The 24,895-nt window shown below is 57.3% G+C and overlaps 1 protein-coding gene and 2 long non-coding RNA genes across 4 annotated transcripts; 1 reads left to right on the top strand and 2 right to left on the bottom strand.

Moving 5' to 3' along the window:
* Positions 1-3,147: 3,147 nt before the first annotated feature.
* On the bottom strand, positions 3,148-4,905 carry LOC308525805. The gene is made up of 4 exons (XR_013996481.1): positions 4,817-4,905; positions 4,459-4,565; positions 3,595-3,682; positions 3,148-3,371 (listed from the first exon to the last, which is right to left on the bottom strand). It is a non-coding gene; the product is annotated as an uncharacterized lncRNA (long non-coding RNA).
* Positions 4,906-8,548: 3,643 nt separating this feature from the next.
* Positions 8,549-14,817, bottom strand: LOC308525700. Its single transcript, XR_013996466.1, has 2 exons — positions 14,722-14,817; positions 8,549-8,602 (listed from the first exon to the last, which is right to left on the bottom strand). It is a non-coding gene; the product is annotated as an uncharacterized lncRNA (long non-coding RNA).
* Positions 14,818-15,116: 299 nt separating this feature from the next.
* On the top strand, positions 15,117-19,137 carry SIX3 (SIX homeobox 3; the record flags this gene model as incomplete). Of its 2 annotated transcripts, none has more annotated exons than XM_081101010.1 (3): positions 15,117-15,937; positions 17,657-17,816; positions 18,194-19,137. In XM_081101010.1, 3 exons carry the CDS (start codon positions 15,117-15,119, stop codon positions 18,245-18,247), a joined length of 1,035 nt encoding a protein of 344 aa, XP_080957136.1. The 2 variants fall into 2 exon arrangements, with proteins under 2 accessions (XP_080957136.1, XP_080957137.1); XM_081101011.1 differs by lacking the exon at positions 18,194-19,137 and having other exon boundaries at positions 15,117-15,207; positions 15,313-15,937; positions 17,657-17,849.
* Between the last annotated feature and the right edge of the window lie 5,758 nt (positions 19,138-24,895).

Raw genomic sequence — 24,895 nt, 5'->3', positions numbered from 1 at the left:
AGTACCTGTTGTTTTCAGGTGGGCCTTTCAAAGAAGCACCTTTCTTGGAAGTTTTCAATCTTTTTAATGCAAAAACTCCCCCAAACAGGCAAAATGGATCCTGTTGAGTTGAGCGTCAGGCCCAAAGAACCTGTACTTGAGTTGCTTGATAAATGCGCCGAGATTAACAAGTTTGTGTAACTATTATTTTGTTTTTTCCTGTTGGACACTTAAAAAAAAAATTCTCACCAACCATAATTCAAAATAACTCTTCCTTATCATTCCAAATGTTTCACTTCAGGGTCTGAGATATTTACTTGTTTCCCTACCGAATTAGGGGAAAAAAAATCACCCTTGATTATAAGAAGAAGAAAAAAATAGTTGAAAAGTTTATTCCCTGTCAAATAGGCATTCAGAAAAAAAAAAGTGTTTATATATTCATTTACTTCTGGTATGACAGCAGAATTGCCGATTTTGCTCAAAGGAAAATGATTTTTTTTTTAAATCACACAAATCTATATGTGTGTGCGTGTTTCTAGAATTAATAACCTTATGTTTACTGTTGTGGTGCGATTTCCTACTAGGGCAATCTGCATTGGGAGAAGTACCCTGTCTAGGGAGCATTTGAGGAAATTTTAACATCCAAACAAAAGCTATCCACTCCACCCCCAGAGGAAAAACAATAGATCATTTGCATATGCATATAACACAAATTAAAGACAAAGGGCCCCTCACACACTTCCATTACTATGTGGTGCTCAGCCTGCCTCAGAGCCCCAGCCCTGCACTTTTTTCCCAAATGAATAGCATTAAGTTTGATAACTAAAAATAGTGGTTCTGGGACCTCTGGCCCATTCCCACTATAGACTCCTGTTTCCCCAACCAGAAATGTCCTCCAATCTCTCCAAAAAACCTGTCTAGGCAGCAAGAATGTATAGTTCCAAGGGAAAAAAAAAATATATGGACATACTTTGCCCTTTTTATTTTAATGGGCAAACATTGTAATGCTAGCTAAATAGAAATTCTTGTCTGTTAATAGGTTTCTTTAGTTTGTGATAAATAAGAATGCTAATGACTAAAATTTGGTGTTTGGTATGCATTAGCTTTTGTGAGCGTTTCTTTACAGTCCTCATTGACATGCAATATGGCAAGCTTCCTTTGAAACATATTTATAAAATAACTACAGTATAATTAAACCAACAAAGCCATCTTTTAAGTAAGCTTAATAGCCCAGGGTTTTGTTGTTTTTTTCACCTCGGTAAAAATTTATTTTGAAAAGAAAAATAGTTGTGCCTCAATCCCACTGTATATTTTATTCTGTGTACCTAATATTTCCTTTGCATCTACAATCTATATCTCTAATTCTTTTTGACAACTATGATTATTCATAAAGTGCTCATGAAAGAAGCTTCATAGCTTCTTCAACAAGAATAATGTGTTTTTTTGTTCATAGAAATTGTAACATAGCTTGACAGATACAATATATAAGATGTGCTTTTTCTTGATGGTTAATGTCGCTGTGCCGAACACACAAGGAGCAGATCCACAGATATGGCAGGTAGTCATCAGAGTGGATGGTGTTTTATACAATGCAACTAAAAATATTTTAATGCTGTAAAAGCAATTGATAAATAAGAGCAATTATGTTCAGTTTTGCTTTCGGTGTGCGAACAGTTTTCCGCGGTGGTTGCTGACGGTGGCGGGTTTCACGGCGGAGGACGCCCGGAGCGCGGCGTCTTCGGTCCACGGCCGGCGGCGAGGAGGAGGGTCCCGCCAGCCGCCCTTTCTCTGCGCTCCGCCGCCTGGAGTCCCGGGGGCGCAGCGTCCGGCGGGAGGCTCCTCGCAGTAGCTCAAGTTCACCGAGCGCTCCCGAGTTTTGCAAACGGCTCCTCTGTCCGTGCTTTGCGGTTTCAGACCCCGCGGGTTTCCCGAAGGAAAACCCCTAAGGACAGCAGGCTCGGGACGGGGGCGGACTGGCTGCTTCTCCCGCCCGCGCCTCGCTCCCTTCCCTCCGGCACCGACCCTCCGTCCTCTCCGCCCGGGAGCCGCCAGGCTCCCCACCCGGAGAATAAACACAGTTGACATCGCTGTTATGATCTTTATTTAAAACTGTTTCCAAGGTGACAAATCACCGTGCCTCGCCAGCAACAGGTCCCTCCGCAGCGGTATCATTGCAGATTAACCGTCATGTGCGGGATTAGAACCCAGGCACCAGGGATTAGGTGAAGGGGGGACGCCCGCTGGAGGAGCAGCGCCCGACGGCCCCTGCACTGCGCGTCGGCCGGTGGGGAACGCGGCCGCTCGGCGTCCGGCGCCCCGCTCCTCCGCCGCCGGCCCGGAGCGGCCAGGGCGGCAGCGCCCGCAGGGTCAGAGCCGCCGGAGGCTGCGGGGCGAGGCTTCCCGGTCGCCCCGCACTAGGGACGGGGCCCGCGGGGCGCGGGAGGGAGCGGGGCCGCGGGGCCGCAGAGGCGGAGGCCACGGACAGGCCCAGGGCCCGGCTTCGGGACGCGGTGCCGCCGCCTTGCGAAGCGCCGGAGGCAGCGCCGGGGACAGCTCGCCCAGGCGGTCACCGGGGTGTTGGGGTTGCTACCGCCGCTGGGGTCCAGCCGGGCGTCCCGCCGGGCCGGGGCCGGGGCCGGGCCCCGCGCAGGCCACCCGCCCCTTCCAAGCCCAGGACTTGGGCCTTCGCCGCCCACCAGGCCGTGCGCCCCATTAGGCCGCCTCCCCGGCCCCAGAACTCCAGAAGGGTCCCCAGAGTCCCCCCTTCCCCGCCACACGCACACATTCCGCTTCCTGCGGGGCCAGGACTCCTGGGCCGGCCTCGCGCCGCCCGCGTCACCCCGAGGGCAGCTGCGCGCCCGGCGGAGGGCGCGGGGCTGGGGAAACAAACAGGCCGGCGCGGAGCCTGGAGGGGGCTGGCCGGGGCCTGGAGAGGGCTGGCCGGGGCCTGGAGGGGGCTGGCCGGGGCCTGGAGGGGGCTGGCCGGGCGGGGAGGAAGTGCGCGGCGTGGCCGGGCGGGGAACAAAGCCCGCAGGGGAGCCCGGTCGCCCCACGGTGACCCCAGGCCCGCCCCGCTGAGTTGCGCAGCCCCAGGCCCTCTCCAGCGAGCAGGCTGCCCCGCCCGGCGGGCGCCCCCGGGCTCCCGGCCCGGCTTTCCTTGGGCGTCTCAGGCCAAGTCCGCGGCCCACCCCGAAGGCTCGAAGGGCAGCCAAGCCTCACGCCGCCTCCAAAGCCGAAAGAGCGTGGCTGGGGGCGACTCCACGCCGATGTCCTCTATCTGGAAAGCGGGTGACTCTGGGGCGCGCTGGAGCCCGGCTCTGCAGCGGCCCCGGAGGGGCAGAGCGGGTTCCCAGCGGACGGACGTGGGCGACCGGCTTCGCCGCGACTCCCGCCTGGAAGAGAAGGGCCCCAGCAGAGGAGGGGGCGGGAGGGGGCTGTTGCAAACAGCTGTTCCTCATACATATTTCATTACACAATCAGATAATGCGTCCCACCACCTTCTCAATTATTCACAGATAAACATTTTCAAGACGTTTTGACATCTGTCTTAGTGCCTGCTATTAATTTAGTAATCACTGTAGTTAAAAATGTATGGGATTTTTGCTGTCGGAGCACCTCCTCTCGGGCGGGCGGCGGGCGGCACCGTTGGGCTGTGGCTGGAAGCCTGGGCTCTCCGTGGGTGAAGTCGCCTTTGGAGGTGAGACTATTAAATAGAAGAAATTAAAGGGGTATGAGGGTTATTTTATTTTTCAGTTGAACGTGATGGCTGTCCCCTCCCCCACCCACAACCCTGAACCGGACAACACCGTTCAGCTCTTTGCACAGTGTGCTACAGAAATGGTTAGCTTCTATGGGGCTCATTTTGGGGAAGGAGGGAGGGAGGGAGGGAGAGAGGGAGAGAGGGAGGGAGAGAGAGAGCTCGAGCTCACACCTCACACAATCTTTAAGAAACCTAACAAAACAGTAGGCCCTACTCAAGAGGTCACAAACCTCGGAGATTTTGCCCTGAGTCCTGTGGCTCGGGCAGAGGTGACAAGGGCATTTAGGAAACAGAAAAAAATTCGCTCCATTATCGGGGTGATCACTTGGTAAGTTACATGAATGTCTAATCACTATTGTACACATAAAGCTAATATAATATTATGTAAACTAATATAATAATACCAACTGTAATTAAAAATAAAACAGTTGCTTCAATGACTCTGCTGGGACTTTGGGGACTATGAGAAAACAAACTGCTTTTCTGCTTGATGGATACATGGGGCAAGGATCTTCGCTATGTCCACACATTTTTATAAATCAGTGTTTGAAGAATCTTGTAGAATTAATTGGTAAGTACAGTAATAGGAAACGTCTCCAACTGCTGATTGTTCTTTATGACTGAAAAGGCTCTAAATAAACTACCTAGAGAAGGGAGACATGCCCCCAGGGAGACTGCTCTTCGTGTCCCGAATCTCCACTCTGAGGAAAGGAACTTACATGTTGGGTTCAGGAGTGTGGTCTCCTTCTTCATTTCTCTCTGTTGCAGTCTCTTCCCAAGGTGTGTCAGCAAGTGGACGTTGATTGGGGAAAAAGGAAAACCAAATCTGAGGAAAGAAAAAAGTCTAGGAAGAAACTGCCCTTCCAAGGAAGATGAATGGCCTCGAAAGTGATGTTTTACTCTTTATTGTTCAAAACAACTACACGAATAAACTCTTGCTAAAATTCCCAGGAATTCAGTATATCTTGGGGGCGGGCAGAGCACAGAATTTGCCTCCAAAAGGGAAGAAATCATTTCCTACTCATACCCCACACCCCCTCCATTTCTAGGGCAACGACATACGCTTCAAACACCTGCCTGCCATGCTTTCCTACTGGTTTGTCTCTTCTGCGCAAGATGGACCTTCCTCTGCCCCTTGGAAGGCGGGCATCAAACTTGCTGGCCCAGAAAGTCCTTTTGCTTCTTCTTCCTTTTTTTTTTTTCTGAAAGAATTTCCCCAGACTTGCCTCTACTTTCAGAGACAGAGTTGGGAAGGGAGGTGAAGGGGGGGGGGCACCATTGCGTCCAGTGTCCTTGCCTCTTCTGCAGGGAAACTGTACTGGCTACTGTCTGGACTCTGGAAGGTTCACTGGAACTGGGCAGGCAAATGGAAAACCACAAACCGAAACCACAAACAAGCCTGTGCACTCCCTCCTGAATTTGGGAATCCTACTCCCCAGCTTGGTGGGGATAGTGGGCGGTGTCTAGGATGGGAGAGGGGTGGGGGTGAGAACTTCCCTGTATCTCACCAAAAAAAAAAAAAGTTTAATAAACCAAATAATTTTGTCTGCTTTAAGGTGTTCTTTTGAGGATTATTTGCTCTAAAGGAGATTGGAATGGAAGCAAGGGCAAGAGGGTGTGTGTGGAGCCCAGCTCAGGTTTGTTTGTTTGGACGACTATATTTAGGTTAAGAGAAGTGAAAGGGGCAAAATAAGGGCCCTCCCTTTCTTCAACCCTTGGAGCTCCACGGTCCCATTAGGATTTAGGAATCTCACAGCATTCACTCCCCACCCCACCCTCCTGCAGAACGCAGTCTCCTAGTAAAGACAAATAATCCAGGGCAAAATGAACCTCTCCCAGACCGCCTTCTTCTGGGCGTCTCCAGCCCAGCTGAGGCAGGTGAAAGGGCTGGCTTTGGGGTGGATGAAGTGCTCTTTCTAGTCTCCAGGACTTGACCCGAAATCTTTCCCCCCAGTCGGCTCAGCAACGTTTCCCGGTCAGGAGCCAAGGTCCCTCTAGCAGGAAGCCCTGGGCTTGGGGGCCTGCATCCTCGCTCGGCCCGTTCTCCTTGTGTGTGGCTTCCTGTCCATCTGCCCATGTGGCTGAGGTCACCCGCCCCGGGCACTGCGGTTCTTGTCTGCATCTGGAGCACTGGGTGTGCACCCGTGCATCCGAACATTCTGTCTGTGGACACTTCTTTTTTCTTCAAATTCTGCTGCTAACGTTCTTCTAATACCCTCGTGTGTTTGCGTACAGTTTGCCTGTACACCTTGCCTGTACACCCCGTGTGCAGTAAAGTGACAGCTTAAGCCTGAGCTCGGATTCGCGTGCAACCTCCTTGCCTGCTGCGGAGTAGATGGATGGGCAAGTGCGAACTGGGGGCTGTAGGTGAGGTGCAAGGGTAATAAGGCTTCTCGGACCCAGGGCCCTCTAGGGCCTGTTACACCTTCAACTGCTCAGCTTCCTAACCTTCCGGGAGGAGGGAGACCCAGCGAGGATTCTGCTCCTCACTCCCTTCCGGATGGGTCGAAAGAGCCTCTGGGGCCTCTCAGGGTGGGAGTGGATTCGGGGCCCCAAAGGATCAGGCCAAATGGGGGAGGGAGAAGTCGCGTGATCGCTCAGAGACTCGAGACCGCACCTTTCGCCCCAGGCCACCACAGGCCGCTTGCGCTCCCACGAACCTAGGCAAGCTGTAGGACCCGATCCAAAGTCGCCGCACCTCTGGGCTAGGAGTCTGCTCGTTTGGGAGCGAAACTCCCCTCGGATTCCCCAGAGCAGCGCTACTGGGAGCTGGGAACTGTCCTGGGCCCGCCCCCTCGGCCCCTCCTCCCGCCCCCACCTCGGCGCGCCAAGCTCAGCCGGCCACCCCCAAGCACCTGGGGACCACACCTCCCTTAGCGCCCTTGAGGTGGCCTAGGTACCTGGAGCGGGAAGGAAAGGTACCAAGTATGGTGGCCACGGTCGTCCATCCGGAGCGACCTTGCGGCCTCTTAGTCTCCGAGGTCCCGGAGCGCCGGCCCGGGCGCGCGGGGGTGGGCCTGTGCTCCCTAGCGCCTGGAAACGGTGCTCGGGAGGGATTTCTGAGTTCCTGGAACCCTGCGGATGTGTTTGCTCAGAGCGTGAGAGAGAAAGATGCGAACTTGCGACTAACTTCGGGTCAGTGTGTTCTCAGAAGGCAATCATCAGCTCGCCGGCGTGTTGGTCCGTCTCTCCCGTTCATTCGCACAAAGTGAAGCCATGCAGCCTCCCAGGTCAAGACCCAGGGGGCCGTGAGGCCTGGCGGGGTGAGGCCCTTGATGTGCGCCTCCATGTTCTGATCCTAAGCCCAAGCTGCCCAGATGCCCACTGAGTGCCAAGCGAGAGAAGCTACGTGGGAAAGAGGGCCACCCCACCCCCAATGCGGGATCCTTGTACCTACAGCCCATCCATCTGGGGATCCCGGTGGTAGGCGGCGGGAGGGGAGGGGATGGTGAAGTTGGGTAGGTACAGGATGGAGGTAGAGAGGAAAGGCGGGGGTAAGAAACAAGACTGGGTGAGGATGTGGGTGGGAGCATGGTTGGGGATGGAGATGGAGTTGGGGCAGCTTTGGAGAGCACCAGCTTTTGGCTAGCTTTGGGGAGGTAGGTCGAACTGTGCCGTCACCCTCCCCCCTACACACACACACACACACACACACACACACACAGGAAAATAAAGCTAATGATGTAGTAATTTAGGAGGGGGTGAGGGGCTGGGCGACCGGAGGGAGGGCAGATGGGGAACGCGTGCCCCAAGCAGCTGTGGAGACTCTCCCCAGGCTCAGCCTTCCCACAGCTAGACGGGGACCCACCCGGCATTTCGCAGGAAAGCGGGGAGGGTGGGGGGAGGCTGAGCGGAGAGGGAGAAAGCCGCACCAGAGGACAGAGGGAGGGAGGGAGGCATCAGAGCGAGAGCGCACGCCGCGCGGTTTAAAAGGAGACACACTTCCTAATGAATATTTATCCGCCGCTGCTCCTGGCTCCTGGTTTCCCTTACCTTGCCGCAGGTAAGCTCTTCCCCGCGCCCAGCCCTGGGGGTCCTCCTAGCTCCCCCAGCCATCCTCCGGGCACCCGCCGCGCGGCGGCGGAAGGGTCTGGGCAGCAGGAGGGCCGCTCCAGTCCTGTTCGGCGTGCGACCCCGCACGGCTCGGGCCGCGTGCTTGGGCTAGTTGGTGGCTGTGAGTGCGTGTGCAAGCGTGTGTGTGACAAAGAGGGCGTGCGCCCGGGCTCTGAGGACATTTCCCGACTTTTCGCTCGGACGCCCGGGATTTCTTGCCTCTGCTTTTCTCTGCTTCCCTCTCCTCCCTCCTCCTGCTCCTCCACCTCCCCCACCCTCTCCCCACCCCCAGCTGCCGGCGCTCTGCTGCGGGCTATTGTACAGCCGGTGAGGGCTCCCCGGGCGGGCTCCCAGGTCTCTCCTAAAGGAGGGTGTCTATTGGGTTCCAAACCCCCACTAAGGCCGCACGGCCACGTAGCCCCCGCCCCCCCCCCCGCCCACTTCCAGTCAGTGATGCTCCCCCCCACCACAACTTGGGGTACCAGCGTCTATGACGGAGCTAAAGGTGATCGGGACCCGGGGGTACTGGGTGAAGCTTTGCGAGGGCGCCGGCCAGCGGTCCTGGGCTGGAACTGGGAGCCCGAGGACACCCAGGATGAGGGCACCTCTCAAACCGCCCCCCCCCCAACTTCCTCCTCCCGCCTTGGCCCCGCGGGAGGAGCACCGGGAATTCAGGAGGCCAGAGGGATATGGGAGGGGAACGTTAGGGGCCGGGGAGGGGCTAAGGGTATGACCAGAATTCTCAAATGGACTTACCCGGCCACCTGTTGAGACTCCCTTTGGGGTCGGCAGGCTCCGGAGCTGCTCGAACTGGAGACAAAACCAAAAGACAAAGTTGGAAAAAGAAAAGTCTTTCTCGGGCCTGGCCCGACGCGGCGGGGCCAGCTCGCACGCCGCTCTGCACTAGCGTCAGGCAGCTGTAGAGCACAGGGCAACTTGGCCAGGTCCCTGGCCACCCGTGTCCCCTCCCCATCCCGCGGCTCCGCAGCTCCGAGCCCGGGGGCTGTGAGCCCGCAGGCTGGGCGCTCAGGGCCCGGCACCGGGTCCGGCTTAAGCCGGGGCAGGCTCTCTAAGCCCCGCTCAGAAGTCAAGAGCAGCAGCGCTGCCGCCTCCGTGCGGCCTTTCAGGACGCGGCCTGTCCTTATTCTCGTGCCTCGCCCTCTCTGGTCGCCCCGGACAAAGCCCCCGGTGCCGGCCGCTCCCTTCCCTCTAAATCCCCTTCGGGTCAATGCGCTACCAGCCCCGGCCGCGCGCTTTCCCTGCCAGCCTTGTGCTCTTAAAGAGCCGCACCCCCTACCCCCGCCCCGCTCCCCCGACCCCCGCCTCTCGCCCTTCTCCTCTGGATCTAGCCCCCCACGCTGATGCCCCGACCGTCGCCCGCGGACTCCTAGCCCCCCTCCCCTCGCCTCCTCCCCTGAGCAGTTGGTAGGCCTGGCCTTGGGGCCACAGAGCTGAGTTCTACCCTCTGCCTCAGTCCCCTTTCTCGCCAACAGAGTCCACCCCTCCCTTCCCCAGTCCTACCTTTGCCCTTTAGATGAATCAAGGCCCCGACAACGCATTGCCCAGCTCAGAGATGGTCCCTAGAGATCAGCAGTTGGGGCTTGAATTAGGGTGACCTGGGTGGTAAATCGGTTGGGGCACACCGGTTGGGCAGCGGAGGAGAGCAAAGAGGAACCAAGTGGACTTGGTCTCTGCTATCCCAGGGGCCTATCAGGCCTTTGGGCAGAGAGTGAGGGCTGCGTTGGAATGGTGTCCTGAGGTTGCCACCCTGGGCAGCCTGCTGTCTGTCTGAGGGATTGTGGGCATATGAGGGGGGCACCTACAGAAGGCCCAGAGTATGGCTCTGAGAGCAGCCTGCTCCCCAAGTCCAGTGCATTAATCCCCCCAAAGTAACCCTTAAAAGCCCAAGAGCTGGTTGAACAAGGAGGGACCTTGAGTGACAACTGTCCAGGGAAAAGGGCATAGGAGGAGGGAGGGACAGCGACGAAAGGGTGTCTACTCTGCAAGAGGACTGTAGCACAACTTCTAATAAGGTTCTTTATATTTGCTTCAGAGGGAATGTAGTTGGTGACTTTGGTCCCCCTTCCTTCCAGAGCAATCCCTCTCTTCCTCTCCCTCAAAGCCTTTTTCAGTCCCAGTCTCACCCAAGCAGCCAGTTGATCCTGTCCAAGTTGACCCTCTCTGAGCACTCTCTCCAGCCCTTCTGATGCCTGGCAGCGTGATGAGAGAGAGACCAGCGCGGCCATGGCTCTCTTGTGGAGTGGCCAGGTTAGACTGTAGTACCTTGCCTTCCCTAGTGCCAAGGGGCATAACATGGTTATGTGGATGCTGAGGGCAACGATGGTTTGAGGAGGTGAGAGTGCACATCCCTTTCCAAATCTGAGTCCTAGCGCACCAGCTCTGGTTGTCATGAGGGCATCCCTGCAAAGGAGCAGGTGGGCTCCTGGGTAGTGGAGACCAAAGGAACTTGGGGATGGAAAGCTGACCCACCCCTGGGCATCTGTCCTCTGCCGCCCCCATATTAGGCCAGGTGCATCTTTAAGGCACTGGGGTGACTAATTGGCCAATTTGGGACAGGTTGGCAGTGCACTGCCTGGGCTACAACCCGGGGCCTCAAAATCCAATCCCCAACCTGTAAGGCTCCTGTCCTCCACATCTCCCACCTCTCTCTTTCTCTCTCGTGGCTGGGCTGGGCTGGGTTTGTGCCTGCTCTCCTAAGCCTGCCAGTGGGATGTGCAATGGTCCAAGATAGAGCCAAACTCCCCGATTGAGGACGTGGGAGGTGGAGGCGGTGGCGGTGGGGCTCATTAGGCAGAGCAGGGTGCAGAGGTGCCCGCCGCCAGCCCCGGAGGCCACCTTTGAGCTGTGGGGGCGGCTTCATTAAGCGGCGCTAACAAGGCTTACAAATGCCGGGCCCAGCAGCTTTCTTGCAGTGGCGGGGCCTTAGCAGGGCGCCAGGCTAATGAGGGTCACTCAAAGGGGCTGATCAAATATTCAAATTTCACCGCGCGCCGGGAACTTTTATGTGCGGAGAAAGTTGAGGCAACTGAGCTGTGTTTACTGTCCCCGGCCACAATTGCCTGGAGCTCGGGTCCCCCCAGAGGCTACGGCGGGGGGCGGGGGTACAGAGAGGGAGCAGTTGTTGTTGTTGTTGTTGTTGTTGTTGTTGTTGTTGTTTTTCATTCAAGGAAAGTAATCGGGGTCCTTGAAGGTCTTCCCGGCCTCCCCGCCTGAGTGCCGCCCTCCTCTGCGCCCTGCTCCGCTGCCTGTGCCAAAAGCCCCAGTTTGTAGCTCGCGGGGAGGCCCAGACCGCCGGCCACCCGGCGGACCCCGCCTCCTCCGTCGTCCCGGGTGCCGGAAGGGGCGTTGCCCCTCAGGACTAACCGGCCGCAAGGAGCCGAGCAAGGCCGAGTGAGTAGGTGCAGCTGCCCAGACCTCTGATCCTCTTCTCTCAGAGGCTTGCAGACCCCTGGGCTTTATGTGGACCCGAAATGAGGAGAGAGGGGGAGTCTCGATCGCCGTCCCCGGTGGTGTTGTGAATGCCGGGGTCGGGGCTGACATTTGTAAACAGATGCCCAGTAGGTCCTGGTGGAGAAAGACACTCTCCAGCTCAACCGCCCTTTCTCCTCGCGCCAGCTGTACACTGTCCTTCCTGTCGTCTGGGCGAGAATGGAGCAGGGATGCTGGTGGCAATTTTGTGACCTCAGCGTGTCTGGGCGGCCAGACGGCAGGAAAGACCTACAGGCCCCGCAGGCAGACCTATCCATTCGGGTCTCCTCGCTCTGATGGAGTCTCAGGTGCAGGTGCCCCCTACGCGCCCCCCCTTCCAGGCGTCCCCCCAGGTTCACCTCCCGGCCTTCTCGCAGCCCAGCTCCTGGGGCGTTAGGGAAGGCGGCCTGGGCCCTGGTCCTTCTGCTTTTAACCCCCTCCCCAACGCTCAGGACCTGGGGATTTGGGAGGGGAAACCCCGGTACTCCTAGACCGAGACCCTGCCCAGCCTGCGCTCCCAGAGCCAGTCTAGCCATCCGCGCAGAGGACCGACCGCCCGCCATCCTCCCCAGCTCCTGGGACGCACAACTTACGAGCTTCGGGCGGCGGGCGCGGTGCTCTGGGCCGGAGCGGAGAGGCGCTGGCGGCAGCGGGACCGCAAGGTGGGCTCGGCGGGCTGCGAGGAGCTGGGCCGGGCCGGGCCGGGCGACTCTGACAGCTCCGGCTGCTGTTCAGCCCGCCGCGCCGCGCCGGCCCCGTCCGGGAGCACAAAGCTGCGCGCCTCGCCGCCTCCCTCCGCCCGGCTGTGCACGCCCGAGCCGCGGCCGCTACCGGAGACCGCAGGGTGCTGCGGCGCGTCGGCGGGCTCCCCAGCCGAGGTGGGGACAGGGGTGTCGCCCAGCGGAGTATCAGCCCCACTTGCCTCAGTTCTCCTCGAGTGGCGACGGTTTTCGATTTCAGCGCTTTCGGCAGAGCCCGCGGCACCTGCCCAGCCTCCCTCCGGGCCGACCGCGCGGCGGCGGGAGAGGCCCTGCCGCCCCCACCCGGAGGCGGGGGGTTTTGGGGATGGGGAGGGGACTGGCTGGGTTCACCCGCCCGCCCGCCCGGCGCCGGGGTCCTCGGCTCCAGGGGATGCAGTTTCGGGGTCACGAGCTGCTTTCAAAAAGTTGAACACAATATTCGGAAACCCACCCGTAGGAATGCTCCCCCCACACGCGGCACAATACCCACTCCCCTCCCCTTTTTCATTCCTTCCTCCCCCGCTTCCTCCTCCTGCCCCTTCCTCCTCCCACCCCTCAGCCTTTAATCCTTTCCCTGCGAGAGAAAGGGATCGGGAAGAAAAGATGAAGTGTCTGTTTTTGTGTCCCAACCTTAGGGCTCTTGTCTGGGCCCGCAGTGAACGACTGCCCAGAGCTCCGAGGCTGAGCAGAGAAGGACCCACGGCCGGGGAGGAAGAGAGATGGGATGGGGTGGGGGTGAGATCCCCCCAAGTAGGGCTTGGCCGGTCTTCCCTTTGGGCGAATAATTTTCTGCCTCAGTCCGTGGATTTAGGACCAGCGACCCTCGACTGCCTCGGCCTGAGTGGGCGGGTATCGGCCCCCTCACCCTGCCCAGAGTCTCCCAGCGCAGCTCCTGCGTCCCTGCCCAGGGGGCCTGGCGCTGGGGAGTCATGGCCCAAGGAGGGCTGGAGCTCGGGGTTAGGGGCCGGCACACTCACAGCCCAGTCACGTTAGTTTTCCCATTGAAATTCTCTCTCAACCTCCCTTCTTCCCTCATTGAGATCTCCAAAGGGCAGTCAGTGGGCTCCGCACCTCGCTCACAGATCTGCATCGGAATGTAGAAAAGATCTCTTTTTAAAAAAAAGTTTTGAATTCCTCAATGATTTTTCTTCTGGAAAGGCAGCTTAGGATAATTATGTCAGCTTTATTGAGGGCAGATTAGTTGAAGTCTGGACGCTGCGTTTCAATACACGTTGTACACGGGCCGACAATGTGGGCATTGTTGGCTACTGTGTGTGAACTCATTCAAAATATACACTTTTAAACACCAAACCGAGTCCCTGTCTAAATATACACAGTGCTCTGGGGAAAGACGGCTCTGACCCAGACAAATCTGCGTAAATCACACTCCCATAGTTACAGAGGCTTCACAAAGGGAGGCACGGCTCAAGATGCTGATTACATCTTCTTAAAAGCGACATACCTTAGAATAAATACTCATGCTGGGTCTGGGGGCTGCAGTGACCAAAGGGAGGGAGGGCCCTTTCCATTCTTTGGGCCCTGTGGGGTCTATTTTAGGCTTGTGATATTATTTTCCTTAGAAAAATTTGACAGTTAATTATTATTTTTCTTTACAATATGAGCAAGCAAGCAATGTTCAGGCCTATCCACTTCTTTGGGGCAGCCTCTAAAGTTTGGGTGCCTTTCTGGGGCTGATAGGCAGACCCAGAGCTCCTTTGGGGGGGGGGGTAACAGGTATGGGGGGTAACAGATATGGGGGGGTAACAGGTATGGGGGGGTCTTGCGGGCTCCCAGGCTTCTCAGCTTGTGAACCTCCTCCACAGCTCCCAGGGGAAGCAGCTGAAGTCTAGGAGGAACAAAGAGGGGTCGCTTTTTGAGATGGAAAGAAGGGCATGTTAATTTCTATTGCTATTTTAAAATTCAAGATGGGAAACCAAGGCTCTCTGGCTGGAGGGCAGAGTAAAGAGAAGCCAGTTCCAGTGCGGAGGAAGTTGGGGTGAATGTGGCCAATAATCAGGAAGGAGGAAGCCAAAGCCGCTTCCAGAACCCTGGCTTCTGGGCTTGGGCTCCCAGGCACCAAATGTCCCCAGAAATCCCAGACCCCAGGGCCCAGCAGCCCGAAGGACCAGGGCGGGGCTCGGGGTGGGCCCCATGATCTCATCTCTCCGTTCTTCCTCTCCACTCTCAGTGCTCACATAGGCAGAAAGAGGCAGCCCACGTGCAAACCATGTCTGCTCCGCTGTCCCTCTGCCGCTCTTTCCGGCTGGCCCTTGGCCTTCGTGTAGCACGAGGAGCCTCTCATCTCCCAACAAAATCCCCCACTTTAAATTGCTCATCTCATTTAACAACTCTATGCCCATGGCTTTTTAAATTTCTGGATCAACTTCTTTGGGGAAGAGGGAAGAAGGGAATTCAGAGAGAGAGAGAGAGAGAGAGAGAGAGAGAGAGAGAGAGAGAGAGAGAGAAGTGGGGGGACTTGGCGAGATTAAGAGTTGCAAACACTTTAAAAAATTCTCCCCCTTCTCCCTCTTTTCCTCCTCTCCACCCCCCACTCTGGCTAAGTGGTAAAAACCGTCCTTACGTTCTGGGTATTGATTGGCAGGGCTGACAGTGATTGGCAGTGGTTGCCATGGCAACCCCACAACGACATGCCGCAGACCAATAGAAAAGCGAAACAAAATGTTTCAATGCTGCACTCACTGTGGATTTAGGGGAGATATTATGAGGCTGTTGTCATTAGGGCGATTGCTGTGGAATCGCTGAATCTTGACTCGGCGGTGGTTGGCTCTCGCTCTCCTCTCGCTCTCCCTCTCCCTCTCTCTGGCTCGGGTTCGCTCTCTGCGCGCGCGCACCGGGTCGCTCTCCTTCCTCCCTCTCTATGTGGCTGCGCGGGCGTGTGTGTGTGTGGATGTGTGTGGGGTGTGGGTGTCCCTTACGCCCTTCCTCTTCCCCCTCCTCCTCCTGCTCCCCCCTCCTTTCCTTCCCCTCCTCCCCCCTCTCCTCTCCCTCCGCCTGGTCCTCAGCGCCCCTCTCCTCCTCTTCCTCCCCTCTCTCTTCCTCTCCCTGAATTTTCTCCTCTCCTCCCAGGTCAGTCCATGGTATTCCGCTCCCCCCTAGACCTCTATTCCTCCCACTTCTTGTTGCCAAACTTCGCCGATTCTCACCACCGCTCCCTGCTTCTGGCGAGTAGCGGCGGCGGGACCGGTGCGGGCGGCGGCGGCGGCGGCGGCACGGGCGGCGGCGGCGGCGGCGGCGGGAACTGTGCGGGAGGCGGCGGTGCTGGCGGAGCAGGCGGCGGCGGCGGCAGCGGCGGCGGCTCCAGGGCCCCCCCGGAAGAGTTGTCCATGTTCCAGCTGCCCACCCTCAACTTCTCGCCGGAGCAGGTGGCCAGCGTCTGCGAGACGCTGGAGGAGACGGGCGACATCGAGCGGCTGGGCCGCTTCCTCTGGTCGCTGCCCGTGGCCCCCGGGGCGTGCGAGGCCATCAACAAGCACGAGTCCATCCTGCGCGCGCGCGCCGTGGTCGCCTTCCACACGGGGAACTTCCGCGACCTGTACCACATCCTGGAGAACCACAAGTTCACCAAGGAGTCGCACGGCAAGCTGCAGGCCATGTGGCTCGAGGCGCACTACCAGGAGGCCGAGAAGCTGCGCGGCCGCCCGCTCGGCCCGGTGGACAAGTACCGCGTGCGCAAGAAGTTCCCGCTGCCGCGCACCATCTGGGACGGCGAGCAGAAGACGCATTGCTTCAAGGAGCGGACTCGGAGCCTGCTGCGGGAATGGTACCTGCAGGACCCCTACCCCAACCCCAGCAAGAAACGCGAACTGGCGCAGGCCACCGGCCTCACTCCCACACAAGTAGGCAACTGGTTTAAGAACCGGAGGCAGCGCGACCGCGCCGCGGCGGCCAAGAACAGGTCAGTGGCGGGGCCCCCGCGGCCCGGCTACCGTCTCCGGGACCCGGGAGAGGGAGAAGGGTTGAAATGGGGGCCGGCGGGTCAGGGGGCCAGCGGCTGCCGAGCTCTCCAGAGAAGCCTCCACCCCCTGGCCAGTTGGAGAAAGTTTCCGCCGGCCCAGGCACGGGGAAGGGGGACAGACTTTGAGTTTCCTGATTGCTTTGCCTGCGAGGGTCTTTCATCTGGGTGGAGAGGGTGTGTGTGAGATCCCAGTGCCCACAGCCCGTGGTCCCAGCCTCTGAGAGGTCCCACGGTCAGGGCTCCTCGGAAGCCTGCAGACAGGGAAGGGAGGAAAAGTACTCCTTGCCCCCTGGTTCTTATGTCCCTGCATTGCACATACCGGGGAGGGATCCACCAATGTCAGGGAGAGGACACTGACCTGGGTCCCTGCCACACAGGGAAAAGGCTGGTGGCCACCATGCAGCGGCCCTCCTTCCCACAGCTTTGCCAGTTGCCCGATCAGGTGCAGGCGAGCCGGCTGGGAGTGGAGAGGCGTGTGTGTTGGCCCTGCCTCCCCAGCTAAGGAGCAGCCCCTGGGTTCACTAACTTGCAAAGCGGGCAGGAGCAGTTTTGCTGTTGGCATGTTGGCCACAAAGTCACAAAGTTGTACCGGGTTTGACCAGTCAGTAGAGTTGGGCCTGGGGAAAGTAGGAAGAAAAATAACTACACGGAAAAATGGAGAAAGGAGAACGAGAAGTAGGGAGGGAAGAGGGAAGGGAAGAGTTGGGTGAGAGCCCTGACGAGAAAGCTGTGTTCCTACCCAGCCTGGGTTGGTGCTGGGCCTGGTGTAGAGCAGGGAGCAGGGCCCTTGATGCTGACAGGCGAGGGGGCTAGGGTCTGGGTGTGAGTTCATGGAGTGAGTGAGTGTGTTCTGGTTCAGGTGGCCCAGGCCTGAGCCTTCAGCCCTCTCCTCCGCCTTTGGAACCAAGTTTTCGCCTGATGGGGGGAGTGCCCAGGTCCATTGGGAAGGCCTCTTTGTAGGGAAAACTCAGAGGCACTAGGTTCAGGCAGCCGCTGCTTAGCCCTGGGAACGGGGCAGCCCGAGACCGCTTGGCCCCCCGGCCGCCGATGTTTGTGTCCCTCCTCTGTCCTCAGTTTCCTGCTCCCAGCGTCCGTGTTTTATCCTCCCCCGCTCCTGCGCTCTCCGCAGGGCGCGCGAGCAAAGCCAGCCAGGACTCCCCGGGGAGTGTGGGGACCTGGGCAGGAGGCACAGGGCGACCAGATGCTCTTGGGCCGGACGGTTGAATTCTAAGAATAGCAGGGCCTGGGGAGGAAGAAACACCTGCTTGTCCCTCTCGGACTTCTGCGCCCTGGGGCTCGGCGTCCTTAGCTGTGTGCGCCCAGGCCTCCCCAGGCGGCCAGTCTCTAGTTGTACCTCTCCTCCGGGGCCGGGGCCGATGAGCCTTAGGAAGCTCGAGGGAGCCCCAGGGAGGGCAGACGAGAGGCAAGATCCGTACAGGGGAGGCTCTGCGGCGCCCAAGGAACAGCCTGGCGCCGGAGCAGGTGCTGAGCGCCGAGAGAGGAGCCGAGGGCGGCAGCGCAGGGCGCGGAGCGGGGGAGGCTGGGAGCACAGGCGGCGGTAGGCCCCGCTCCCGGCGGCGCGGGCTCCGGGAGGTGGCTTGGAGGAGCCGGTGGCGCGGCCGCTGTGTCAGGGCCGGCGCCGCTCTCTGTCTCCCGCAGGCTCCAGCACCAGGCCATCGGACCGAGCGGCATGCGCTCGCTCGCCGAGCCGGGCTGCCCCACGCACAGCTCGGCAGAGTCGCCGTCCACGGCGGCCAGCCCCACCACCAGCGTGTCCAGCCTGGCGGAGCGCGCGGACACCGGCACCTCCATCCTCTCGGTAACCTCCAGCGACTCGGAATGTGATGTATGATGCCCAAGGCCGCCCTCCTCCCCGCCCCCCTCCGCTCCGTGTCCCCCTTCTCCTCCTTGACCTCCTCCTCGTCCTCCTCCAGCCCCAGAACAAACCGGTATCAGGATACACCATCACACACACACACACACACACAAGCACACACGCTCCCACCCCAGCCAAAATATATATATATATAAAACAACACAAGAAAAAATAAGTTTAACGCAAACCATCAACAACCCCCAACCCTCATTTCTCATCGCGGCCACCCCAAAGGACTGCGTGCGACGTCCACAGACAGTCACACACGCTGATGCTGTGGGCAGAAAACATAAAAGAGGTGACAACTGTATGCTTTCTCGGACAAGCACGGCTTCTCCTTTCGGCTCCCACGGACCGGCACCCCACCTGCATGACGATTTATTTGTATCTGGGAAAATATTCTCTCTAGTTTAAAACGATTTAAAAAGAGTCGACTGTACAAAAACCACCACCACGATGACAAGACAACAAAAGCAAAAGAGACAAAAAGAGAGAGAGAAAAAAAGTAAAACCGCCATCTCCTTTCGGAATTTGTTTAAAAAGAAAGAACTCTTGGGGAGGGAAATAGAAAATGTTTCTTGCCTTTTGTTGCGCACTCTCTCTTTTTTCCTCTCTCTCTTTTCCTCTCTCTCTCTCTTTCTCTCTCCCTCTTTCTCTCTCTCTCTCTCTTTGTTTTTAAGTCCAAGTATTGGTCAAACAAGATGCAATTTTCTGTTTTTTTGTTCAGCAGACAATCATTTTCTTCGTAAGCACCTTTTTCTCTCCACTCTGTCACTGCCTGTGTGGGTACTGGTTATAAATGTGGAAAAAGAATAGTTATGACTGTAACAGATTTTTATTTTTATTTCAAAATTTTATATGAATTATGTATATCTTAATGATTGGTCATTTTCCCAGTTTGTAATATATGTGTAGAAATTGCCTGTATATGATAATTGCTTTCTCTCCTCTCCCTTTCCCTTTCTTTCTCTCTTCTCCCTCCTTCTCCCCCCTCCCTGCTCACCTCTTTGCTTTTGGGGGTTCCTCTCCCATTCGGTGTTTCAGGCGTGCTCTTCGGGCTGGGGTAGGAAGAGGGACCCTGTCAACAGCAAAAGCGGAGAGTGAGACTGTAGTATTCTTAAGCAAAAGCTATTCAAGTATTTCCTAGCTGCTTTGGCGATATCTCTCACTCCCTGTAGAGCGCTTTTACTGTTATCTTAACTGCGTGTTTATCTATATGTAAAAACTTTCTAAAGCAAATACAGTATTCTCCATTTTCTTATTACTCCTGGAGACTGGTGTTTTTGTCCGCCCCTGTGCCGAATCCCCGGGGTGCTGCACCCCCGAGGTGCTGTGGCCGGGCCTGCCTTCCACTCCAGATATGCCGCCAGAGCTGGGGCAGAATTCTAAAGCGGGGTCTGAGCATTTCTCCTGGAGAAGGGAGGGAAGGAAATGGGCCCTTCAGAAAAGACCCGAAGCCAAACCCTGAGCAGAAAAGGCAGCGAGGGCATTGGGGGAGGAGGCTATGGGCGTTTCTTCAGGCCCTGTTCCCCAGGAATTGTAGCCTGCCTCGGCCCCTGTGGCTCACTGGGGGAGTGTTTGGCAGCTTTTGGTTGTTGTTGCCTTTTTTTTTTTTTTTTTTTTTTTTTTAAGGAGAAACACACAAGGTCACCAAATCTAATCATCCACCCAGAGCGGGGTGGGATGCAACTGTAGGCTGGGTGGGGAGGGTAGAGAGAGCAAGGCAAAAGTAGTTTGAGGAGTTCAGGGTCTAGAATCTGGATCGATCCCCTTCTCACTGCCCGGTGTGTGCATCTGTGTGACTGGACAACTTGCCTTATGGCACTCCATCCATCTCCCTGAAATCTCTTCCCATCCTTTGGGATTTACTGGAGTCCCTTCAACCCCAAGACATTTCAGAGTCGATTTACACTTTAAAATGAAACCCAAAAAGTCACCTCCTTTTGCTAACCTGGCCCCCTGGCCCCAGGCCTCCCTGCCTAGGGTAGGGTCCCCACGGTTCCCAGTGATGGTGTGACTGGTGGCGCCTCCACTCTGGGCTGTGCCAGGCCGGCCAGGGCCCGAGGAGGAGCCAAAGAGGCAATTTCAGAAAACTTGCCTTCACTTGAAAGTCCAATTTCCAAAGCGAAGGGGATTAGGGAGAACCATACCGCGCCTGGAATTTTGCGCCTGTTTCTAAATGTTGACTTCCGGTTTCCTTTTGTCCCCATCACTGGCAGCACCGTGGGGTGTATGCAGACCGGGCTGGACAGAGCGGTGGCCAGATCCACAGGTGCCTTGGGCGTGCAAGTAGGGCCTTGTGTGCCCAAAGGCCCTTGTTTTCGTGGAGCAGAAGGTTTCTGCCGCCTTCCTATTCAGAACCAGGGCATTCAGACAACCTCCAGAGCTTCCAAGTCCTGTCAGAATCTCTGCGTGTGTTTACTGCCCTGGAAAACGGTCCTCTTGATGCCAGGGTCCAGGCAATATTGACCTGGGTGCAAGGCATTTGGAGAAGGGGCTCCCTGAGTTCTACCCAACATGAGCCTCTGTTTTTTAAATGGCTTGTCACTTACTGACCCATATTTTGGGCCTGGAAACCCAGAGAAGTGGCTGCCTCAGACAGTCTGGAGCATCTGGATGGACCTCACCCAACTGCCTAACCAGAATTTGGGGGTGGAAGGAAAGGCGTGTCAGGCTGAGGAGTGACTCCTGGAGGGGCCTTGATGGCTGACACTAGGGAGCAGATGCCTTTTTGTCTGGGGGCAGGGGTCAAACTCGTGGAATTAAAATCCCTCCCGCAGCATATCCTACAGGGAAAGCAAGTTTGGGGCATCGAGTGCCCATGCCTCCTCCACTGCAGAAAGGAGGCTGTCAGACCCCCAGCAGCCTTCCTTCTGGAGGCCTAGGCACTGCTGGGTGTCACCCACCTGCTATTGGTCTGCCTCGCTGTCTGTCATCGATCTCTCTCTCTCTCTCTCTCTCTCTCTCTCTCTCTCATTGCCTATGTTTCTACCCAGGTCTGTGCACATACAAACACTCTACTCTGCCCTTTCTGACCTTGCCTAGAGATTCCCCACGGAAGAGGCCCGAGTGCTCGTTGTGAGAGGGGTCGATGTGTGCCATTCTGAATGCTGGGCTTCCACCATGCAGTCCAGGTCTGCATATGAAGTGGTGTGTGTGTGTGAGAGAGAGAGAGAGCGAGAGAGACGATGGATATAAATGTGTGTACAGTGCATCAGTGTGTGTTCAGTATGTGTTTTCATGTATATAGCCTGTAGTGTAAGTGTCTGTGTGTGGGTTGGGCAGTTTAAATATACCTAATTCTGCAAGCAGTGGCTTTAGTACACCTACGGGATGCTGTGCATGCCGGGTCTTTCCGTGCAGTGGACATGTGTCTTGTGGGATTCTGGTGTGGGCCTGCGTGGGTTCTCTTGTTCTAGTCAACTAGCAGATATGAGCACCGGGCCATCACCCTTAATGGAACTTCCTGTCCCTTCCAGGCATGGGTATTCTTTGACTGGAGGGTGGAAGGAAGTTGGGCTCTATGGCCTTCCCAGTCCACCCTTTGCCCTGACACACTGTGGCTGTGACGTTGAATCTGGCCCCTGCCCCTTTAAACAGTGAGGGGAAAGAGGCCCCTTTCTCTCCAGACCTCCTTTTATCAGCTGCATGCCCATTCTTCTTTCTGGGTCCCTCAGAGCCACAGTCAACATCCTAGCGGCTGTGGGGCAGAACTCCAGGGCAAGGCTTGGCTGAAGCTCTGGGGACTGAAAAGCCATCCCAGGCACTGTGCGTAGCTCACGCAGCCTGGGAATGTTGCAGGTCGTGCCTTCTGTGGTGGGTGGGGGTGCCATGTGGTGTACTCTCCAGGGGACCTCATCACCTCCTCAGGCTGGGCAAGCAGGCCTCAGCTTGAACCTTCCATCCCCTCTGTCTGGCCCGTGACAGTCTGTGGGCCGGCTCCGCTCCTGCTGCTATGCCAGGGCATTGGCACACACTGCCCCGGTGCCCAGTGCTTCTGCCTGGGGCTGCAGCCGGCGCCTCAGCCAGCACCTTCTGCCTCCGAGCTTCCCTTGTGTACGTGGGCCTCTTCCTACCTGGGCAGCCTACTCTAGTGTGTACGGGGCTTGAAGAATAACAGCCAATGTGGGGCTAGTCTCTTCGTTCCCACCTCTCTCAAAGAAAAACAATATCAGCTGGGGGTTGCACCAGAAACATGAACTGGCAGAATGCGATGTGAAACTGGGAACATCTGTATCAAAGTCATGGCCTCCTCGAAGCCGCCTGCCTGAGGGAAGATAGCCCAATCTATCCCTTCCGGCCTGTGCCCCGCTTCCTCCCCCTACCCGGGCGGTGGTCCTGAGCCCCAACAGGGCCCCCTTTCTTGCTCTCCTTGGATCCTGTGGAGGTGACTGCCCGCCAGCGCAGCTGATTGTCCCCATCGAGATGTATAGCTGATTAAAATGAAATGACCTGGAAGCTGCCACAGCGCGGCATTCGGATGCTGATCAGTAGTGAGACTGGAGGCACAGGAGCCTGGCCATCCGGCTGGCGTTGGGGTTGGAGGTGGTGGCCGGCCTTTGGACGCGGGGACGGCTCCAGTGAGGCGCTGGGAGGGCCACACCCAGGCCCAGGCGGGCCGAGTGACGGGTGGAGAACCCTAGCGTGGGCTGTGTGGGAGGAGTGCTCCCGTAGCTTCTTATGAAAGGAGACCTGGCCAGCCCTGCGCATTCTGGACCCAGCCCATTGCTCAGGTTGCTGGAGCCAGTCTGGCCAGGCCAGCCCGTGGTTACTGGGCCTCCCCCAGCGTTGGAGGTCTGCCTCTGCTTGCTCTCCCTGTCTTCCTCGGCCTCTGCGGCTTTCTTGGTCCCCTGCCTCAGTCACCTGGAGCACTGGCTGCTGCCTCAGGGACTTTTCTGGACCTTCCCCTATCCCCCCTCCCCCAAGGGCTGGGGCTATGTCCAGCCCACCTGATGGAAGCCCCTAACTGCTCATGCTCAGGCCCGCTCATCCCCACACCCCTTCTGGCCCCAGCTGAGTTGAGCCTCCTCTGCCCTGTACCAGGGCCCCAGGGCCCTCCAGTCCAAGGGAGGGCAGAAGGGAGCCAGGGAGGAGGGGAGCAGCGCTAGCCGGCTCTGATTTCTCCGGTCAGCTGAGCACAACTTTCCATTCGAGTGTATTCATGCAGCGGCTGATTGAGCTCCGCTGTGGCGGGCGGGGCTCCACCGGAGCGGCAGGCACAGCCGGGCGGACAGAGGCTACACGCGCGCGCACACACTCACTCACTTATCTATACAAATACCGCCCCCAGCCCACAGGTGGTGCACACACCTCACCCCATCATAAACCTCCATAGCCCTTTCCCCTACTGCCCACCTGTCCCAGAGCAGCTTGCTAACACCCATGGATGTTCTTCCCTGCACAACACAGGCCTGCCTTTCCGATTTCCTCCTTATAGATTCTACATTGGTCCTTAGACACAGACATGAGAACCCTCCATCCTGTCTCCCCTGCAGGCACACTCTCCAGGGTGCACACACTCCAAGCCGTATAGACACACACAAACATGCAAAGTCGCACCCTCCTACAGAGCTATCCAGAGCTACCCATGCTGCGCAGGAAACATGGGCCCCATAGAACAGCATTAGCACCACAAAACATATGGTGCACAGCCTGCTACATACAGTACAGTGGGCCGGATCGCACCAAAAGTTCACGTACAAGAAAGTGCCTGGATGGTGTTGCTCAGTGGTTAAGCACTGACCCATGAACCAAGAGGTCACTGGTTGGATTCACGGTTGGGGCACATGCCTGGGTTGTGGGCTCAATCCCCAGTGAGGGGCATACAGGAGGCAGCCCATCGATATTTCTATCTCTTTATCCTACCTTCCTCTCTCTCTCTAAAATAAAAAAAAATATTTTTTTTAAAAAAGAAAGGGAACAGACGAGCAATAAACATACAGAAGCAGCCCCCCCCCCCCCCACACACACACACATCCACCAGAACAAACACAGAGGATACATACGCAGAGGAAATCTCCACATAACATACAAATGAACCACAAAAGACATAGTAGATATGCCTCCCAGAGGCACTTTAACCCCCAACCACAGAGCCTGACTCTAGGCATTGAGAGGCCACCCATTTGCGCTACCTCCCCACGCCCAGCAACCCCCCCCCCCCCCACACACACACACACACACTCCAGCCTAGGGCCCCAAAGAAGGTAGGCAGCAAACTAGACAAGCACTTCAGGAAACATGCCTAATCGTGGGAGTGGTCAGGTGAACAGGGGTCCCCATTTGTTATGCGGGGAGGATAAAAGAGGGGGGGAAGTTATAGACAGGGGAGAAAGGCCAATGGAGAAGGAAGAGAGAGAAACGAGAGGGAAGCTGAGACAGAAAGTGGGAGGGACAGGGACAGGAAGGACAGCAGGAGAGAAGATAGGGAGCAGCTACTTCCTGCCCAGGCAGGAGGAGGGCCAGGCCTGGTTGGGGAGACCCAGCCCTTGTAAGCACAGGAACCATTCAATCTCCAAGAAAGTGCCCAGGGAGCTGACTCCTGACCCCTTGGGCCTGGGACGGGGAGTGAGTGCTGCCAGTGTGCCAGGCAGCCTGGTGCCCCCAAAGGCCCCCTCCCCTGTGGGCTGGGAGTGCAGGCGGCGTCCCCTGCCCAGAGAGGCCCAGCCATGAAACCACCCTCCTTCACAGCACATGCCACGCCTCTCCGCTCACATGGATTCGCTCAGAGGCCCCCACAGGTGATTTCACACACACACACCACACACACACGCACCCCACATTCCCCCACCACACACAAACACCCCCCACACCCCACACCACACACACAAACACCCCCCCACACCCCACCCCACACACACAAACACCCCACACACCACACACACCACACACACCCTTCACACTCCCGTACCCCACCACACACAAACACCTTACACACCACACACAAACACCCCCCACACCCCACACCACACACACAAACACCCCACACCCCACACACACCACGCACACACACACACACACCA

This window comes from Myotis nattereri (genome assembly GCF_964212035.1).
Source record: "Myotis nattereri genome assembly, chromosome: 10".
Taxonomy (NCBI): domain Eukaryota; kingdom Metazoa; phylum Chordata; class Mammalia; order Chiroptera; family Vespertilionidae; genus Myotis; species Myotis nattereri.
The sequence above is the reverse complement of the archived record's forward strand: the minus strand, read 5'-3'. Positions and strand labels throughout refer to the sequence as shown.